Source organism: Epinephelus fuscoguttatus, linkage group LG13 (assembly GCF_011397635.1).
Source record: "Epinephelus fuscoguttatus linkage group LG13, E.fuscoguttatus.final_Chr_v1".
NCBI classification, from domain to species: Eukaryota; Metazoa; Chordata; class Actinopteri; order Perciformes; family Serranidae; genus Epinephelus; species Epinephelus fuscoguttatus.
Window position 1 is genome coordinate 12161940 of NC_064764.1, and position 6000 is coordinate 12167939.

General features: G+C 42.4%; 1 protein-coding gene across 3 annotated transcripts in view; it reads right to left on the reverse strand.

Moving 5' to 3' along the window:
* Positions 1-6000, reverse strand: part of LOC125899765 (neuropilin-2-like) — a 119759-nt gene that overhangs the window by 19069 nt on the left and 94690 nt on the right. For all 3 annotated transcript variants that reach the window (XM_049594284.1, XM_049594282.1, XM_049594283.1), the window contains exons 14-15: positions 2774-3042; positions 1701-1797 (exon numbers count right to left, since the gene is read on the reverse strand). In XM_049594284.1, coding sequence (XP_049450241.1) covers positions 1701-1797; positions 2774-3042 — 366 coding nt within the window. The remainder of the gene's footprint in view (positions 1-1700; positions 1798-2773; positions 3043-6000) is intronic.

Consider the following 6000-nt stretch of genomic DNA (forward strand, 5'->3'; position numbering starts at 1 on the left):
AGCTGAATCCTACTATTCCCATAATGCTACTCGATAGCATCTTCAATTAGGGCCCTGACACACCAAGCTAAAGGTCAACTGATGGCCAGTGTTGGGCCGACCGTGAGCTTCTGTTGCTTTAGTTCTTGTGGTGTGTCTCACACTGTTGGTACTAGTCAGTCCTTACTTGCTTTTTGGCCTGTTCATCATGATTAATTGGCTTTGGAGACGGCAGAGCCTGTCAGTGAATGAAATTACCCTGATTGGTGATTCAGTTCAGTGCACGAGACGATAAATGGTAGTGAGGAAAGTAAACAAAAGGCTAAAGTCAAGAGGGAGTGACCGAGGCAAACTCGTTATACAAGATAGGATATTTTTAGCCATTGAGCTCTGTAGTAGAAACAGTTTGTAATTGTTTGTGTTGTTGTTCACTAGCACATGGTCAATACCCTTGTTCTTTCAACATCGGGTTGTGCTGCTTATGTGCTAAATGGCTAACCAGTGTCTTGAATCCGTCCTGTCGGTCTTCCAGTTTCCCTCTCTGATTGACAAATGCAGACTACCACCGCCTGATGGTATGGAAAATTATTTCCTTTCACACAGGAGCAGAACGTATATGCTAGTTTGCCGTTGGCAGAAATCTGCACAAATTTACCCATTAAGACATGCCATCAGCTCCTGACGTGACCAAAATAGCAACTGGAGACCTCACCGTTATTTTATTGTATGGATATAGAATTTAAATGAAAAGGACATTGGATGGAGATGAGACAGACTTTATACACGCATTATACATTAGTGTGTATATGCGTATGTGTGTGCCAATATGTGTGCTTACATCAGGCTAACTGCTGCTGTCGTGCTGTGCTGAGTGAAGCGCCGCTTCACTGCATTAAATGATAACAATATTCCCATTACTTACCATGACAGGAAGGACAGACTGTGTGTGTGTGTGTGTGTGTGTGTATGTGTGTGTGTGTGTGTGTGTGTGTGTGTGTGTGTGTGTGTGTGTTGGTGGAAATGATGTTTGTCAAACAAGGAAATGTGAAGGATTTAAAACCTAATCCAGTGTCTAGTCGGTGTGTTTCAGGTAAGTCTGCGTTTTTTTGCTACAGTTATATCGAAGTCTCCATAATTAAAGTCAGTCATTAACGGTAGTCTCACTGGCCAGGTTGTGTCTGACAGACAGACAGACAGACAGACAGTTTCTCAAGCATTTAACACAGAATAACTATATGGGAAAGCCAGTGTTTTTTTTTTTGTTTGTTTTTTTTTGGTCCTCTATGGCCCAGCGATGGCTCAGACTGACTTAAAGACAAGGCTAGGGATGGAGAGAGAATGAGAGAGAGACAGAGAGAAAGCATGAGAAGAATCATAAAGCGTTGGGGTGGGGTTGTATAGGAAAAGACTGAAGGAGATAGAGAGAGGGAGATATGAAAGATAGATTAGAATCCATGCCCGACGGCCGTTTGTGGCCTACTTTCTTTTTTTTTTTTTATATATATATTTTTATGTGTGTGTGCGTATGTGTGTGTACGTGTGTCTATGTGTGTAAACGAGAAACATTATGAGTTTTTTCCCTTCTCTCTTGCTCAACCAGTCTCTGGTGAAAACATAGTGTAAGCGCTCTGGTGTGAAGGAGTGAAGGAATCAGACAGACAGACTGACTGACTAAATGAAGCCTACACTGACATCTTAGGGGGACAGGTTATGGGACTTACGTGTGCACTGCTCCAGCTCGATGCTGTTGCTCATGTGGATGTTATCTATCCTGATGTGGCCTCTGGTCGGGTGATCAAAGAAGCCCTCAAACACCACCTAGATGATAGAAGAAGAGAGATATTAAATGGTGGTTAATGAGTAGTTATAATACAATAGCCATTATAAAAAGTGGGTAAACCCCCAGGAGGTGATGATGATGTTACAACCACCAATAGGCATAAAGCTGCAAGATTTTAAAGGTCCAGTGTGAAAGATTTAGGGGCATCTATTGGTGGAAATGGAGTACAATATAATAAATATATGTTCTTTAGTCTATAATCACCATAAAATGAGAATCAATGTGTTTTTTCATTATGTTAGAATGAGCCATTTATATCTACATAGGGAGGTCACCATATTGGTAGTCACAGTAGCCCATAGTGGACAATAGCATCAAAAAACACCATTTTTTTTAAAAAGTGAAACTGCTTTATTCAGTGTTTTTACAAGTTTTAATCACCTGGTCCATTTGTTTTGGAGAGAAAGACACCTCTGAAGATATTTCAGCTCCTGGTTAAAAACCTCCTGAAAGTCTGGATCTTAAGCTATTGAAGGAAAAAGGTGAGTTCACATTTGCAGGTGCTGGACTAGGGGCCCATCTGGTACGTGCCAAACAGTGTAGAAAATCACTGATTTATAACGTGAAACCGCTTTATTTAGTGTTTTAACCCATTTAAATCACAGGGCCAGTTTGTTTTAGGGAGGAGGAGACCTCTACTGATAATTCGGCTCCTGGTAAAAATCTCCTGAACAATTAACAGTGACATAATTCTAACCAGGAGAAGATTTATCTTGTTGTAATCTGCAATTCTCACCACTAGATGCCACTAAATCCCCCTAAATCGTACATACTCCTTCTGTAGTAGAAATGTTCATCTTTCACTTTGCCGTTAACAGTGTCCCTTGATCATATACTTTACATTGCCTTAACTACAAACTCCTCTGTGCCTGGTAATGTGCAGCTAAGATGATTCATCTGCTATGAGCACAGAAGCAGCAAATGGTTGTTTTTTAGTTAAATAACATCACTAACCTGATACTCCTTGGGGCTTTGGGGCAGGATGGTGCGGCCCTCCCTCCAGTGAGGGCCCTGGTCTCCTTTTAGAGCCCATAACAGCGTCTCCTCCTGATCGCTATCCCTCAGCAGGACCCTCAGACTCCCCTGTGCCTCCCCCTGGAGCTGGTAGTAAAAGAGGAGGCAGAGCGGGCCTCGCTCCGGCCCCACCTCAGGGCTCAGCAGCCGGGCTCGCTTTCGCTGGGTGTGGGCGCCTGCATCCAGGTGGAGGTAGTTCCCTGAGAAATCTGGAGAAAAGAAGCAGACAGAGAGTTGGCAGATGCTTCATTATTGTATTACTGTGGGACCAGTGATGTATTTCAGATTAATGACTTGTAGCAAATGATAAATTAGTGGCCTTTAAACTGACTCATCACCACTCCTTTTAGCATAGGGGTGTAAATAAGCCACATATGTGGTTTTCTGGGTGCTATTTGCATATTATTCACTTAATGGATTCCATTTTAATGAATTCTGTGATTTGTGACAGTGTGGTGAAACAGGCCCGACGCACAAGCATGATGTAGTAATGCAATGGAATGTGGTTGCTTAGCATTTAAGGCATTACCACCATCATTCTGTGGTATGAGGCTTAAACCGCAAATGAGGCTGCCATTTCATCATGGTCGCTAATGGCTATGGATACAAATGAACACACATGCATGCATACACAAACACACGCACACACACAACCGTGCTAAACAGCCCTAATCACTCTGAATGCTGACACCTCGTTCTGTTGCTCGCCCCGTTTTTTGCTACTTAGTCAGCACAGCCATCATACCAATACAGACACAATGCTTATGCGCATCTGTGTGTGTGTGTACATGTGTGCTTCCCCTACACCCACTCACTCTATCAGTTTTTTAAATCTAATTCACTTCCCTTCTCTCCACGCAGCTCAAAGAATTGATGGGTAAAGATGGTAAAAGGAAGGAAGGGGGCGCGTGAGTGAGGGAGAGAAAGGCAGTGCCGCAATGTTTTGCCCACCCCAAACAGGGCCATAATCATTAGCCTGCTGCTGTGTTTTGCTGTTTGTCTAGTTTGTCTATTATGGCCGGAGAGTAAAAGCTTTGCTAAAGCTGCAAATAGTCTTTTTATCGACAGCCAGACGCTGTGTGTGACACCTCATGAGGAGTGAAAAGAGAAGGAAGAGGAGAGACGAGACAAAAGAATATTCTTTCTATCTATCTATCTATCTATCTATCTATCTATCTATCTATCTATCTATCTATCTATCTATCCTCACCTCTGTTCTTCCTCCCTGAGCTAAAAACATTCGGCAGATTTTGCAGCGCATCACACTTAATGAATAATGGATTTGGGTTGAGGTAACTCTGTTTCTTCACTCGGAGGCAGTGAAAAAGGGGACCTCAATTACCGTTGCTCATTAAGTACAGTTAGAGAAAGTTGCAGTGTTTTTCTGTTTCTCCTCGTTTGATCTTGGTGAATGTACAAAGGGAGGGAATTAATTAACAACTCTCCATGGGAGGGAAAGGCAGGGATGTAGAATTGGCTCTGAGGGAGGGAGGGAGGGAGATGTGTGTATGAGCGTGTGCTGCTGGTGTCTGTTTGCATGAGTCTTTGCGGGTAACTTTGTTTATGTTTGAATCTGCATGCATGTGTGTGTGAGTTCATCTGTCAGTCAGTGTGTGTGAGTGTGTGTGTGTGTGTGGGGAGGGGGTAATATTGTTTTGCATTGATGTAGATATGTGCAGTATCTGTATTTTCTCTAAGATTAAATGTAGATATGCTATGTCTATGCATCTTCACTTCTACACAGCAAAGGTGTCCACGGGAAAAGAAGTATTGCATGGTGCAGTACACGACATTGTCAGCTCTTGTTTTCACTTGACATAAGTGCACTTAATAAAGCATGAGTGGGCCATTTCTTTTAATGTGCGCCACACTCATTCCCAACATTCCTCATCACCACAAAAAAAGCAAATAGCATCTTGTAGCTTCAATGATCTACTTGAACTGAGCTGCCTTCATGGTCATGCTGCATTCATTTCAAAGACGTTTTGAAAATACATCCTGCCTCAAAGCCAAGGATCAACCCTCCTAAACCCAACTGCTCCCTGGATTATTATGTTCCCTGCACAAGACTTTGACACCGAAGGCTGTGGTTGCATGTGTAGTTAGGTTTAGGCTACCAAAACACTTTAACCGAGTGCTTTGAGATGTGCAAACACAACGATAAAAATGCAAATCACGCTTTAGTTGCTATAAGAGGAACAGATGAAAAACATTGTCAGACAGTGTTTTGCAAATTGGTACAATATAGGATAACAAAGTTTCCTCCTTCTGTTTTACAAAATCTGGGCAGCGTTTGTATATAAAAGTCATTTTGTTGGAGACAGGTGGTACTTGTTGGCGTAAAATGTTCACTTATGTATTCCTGTCTGTCAACACATCCCTTGGCGAGTTCCTGTTTGGTCAAGTAGCAGTAGAGGAGGAAGATATACTTTATTAATCCCCTAGGGGAAATTCAATTCCTTCACTCTGCTGTCATGTACACACAGGCCTGGAATACACACACATGCACAAACAGGACCCACACAAATGGAGAGATGTCAGAGTGAAGGGGGTACCCATGGACAGGCACCCCAAGCATTTGAGGGTTCAGTGCTGAAGGGCACCTCAGCAGTACCCAGGAGGCGAAATGGCACCTCTTCAGCTGCCAGTCCACACTACTTATTTGGTCCGGATGGGGACTTGGGCCAGCGAAATTCCAGTTCCCAACCCAAGTCCCTATCGACTGAGCTACTGCTGCCCCCCCAAATCACATTACCATGGTTACCAAATGATCATGCCTATTAAAATGCAGATTGCTCAAGAGATTTTTTCTTTTATGGTTTCTTCAATCACACATGAATCGAGTAAAATTCTATAGAAGTTTAGCTTTCCTTTCTAGAGTCACAAAGTTCTGGTTTGCATTCACACCACAAAGTTCACTTGGAAGTGACACACACTTATTCAAGCAGTTGAAGTGTAGCTGTTAAGTCTACATGACAGCCTTCACACCAGCCTAAAAGAACCCAAACACTTGCGAAGAGATTGTTTGAATCAAACGTGTATGAAAGCACCCTTAAATTGTTTCAAAATTGATATAGTTTATATCAGCAAATATTCAGTTTTGTATCATTGTACTGCATTATATCATTATTTCAGCAAAAATCTTTGAAAACTCTAGTTGTCAAGAT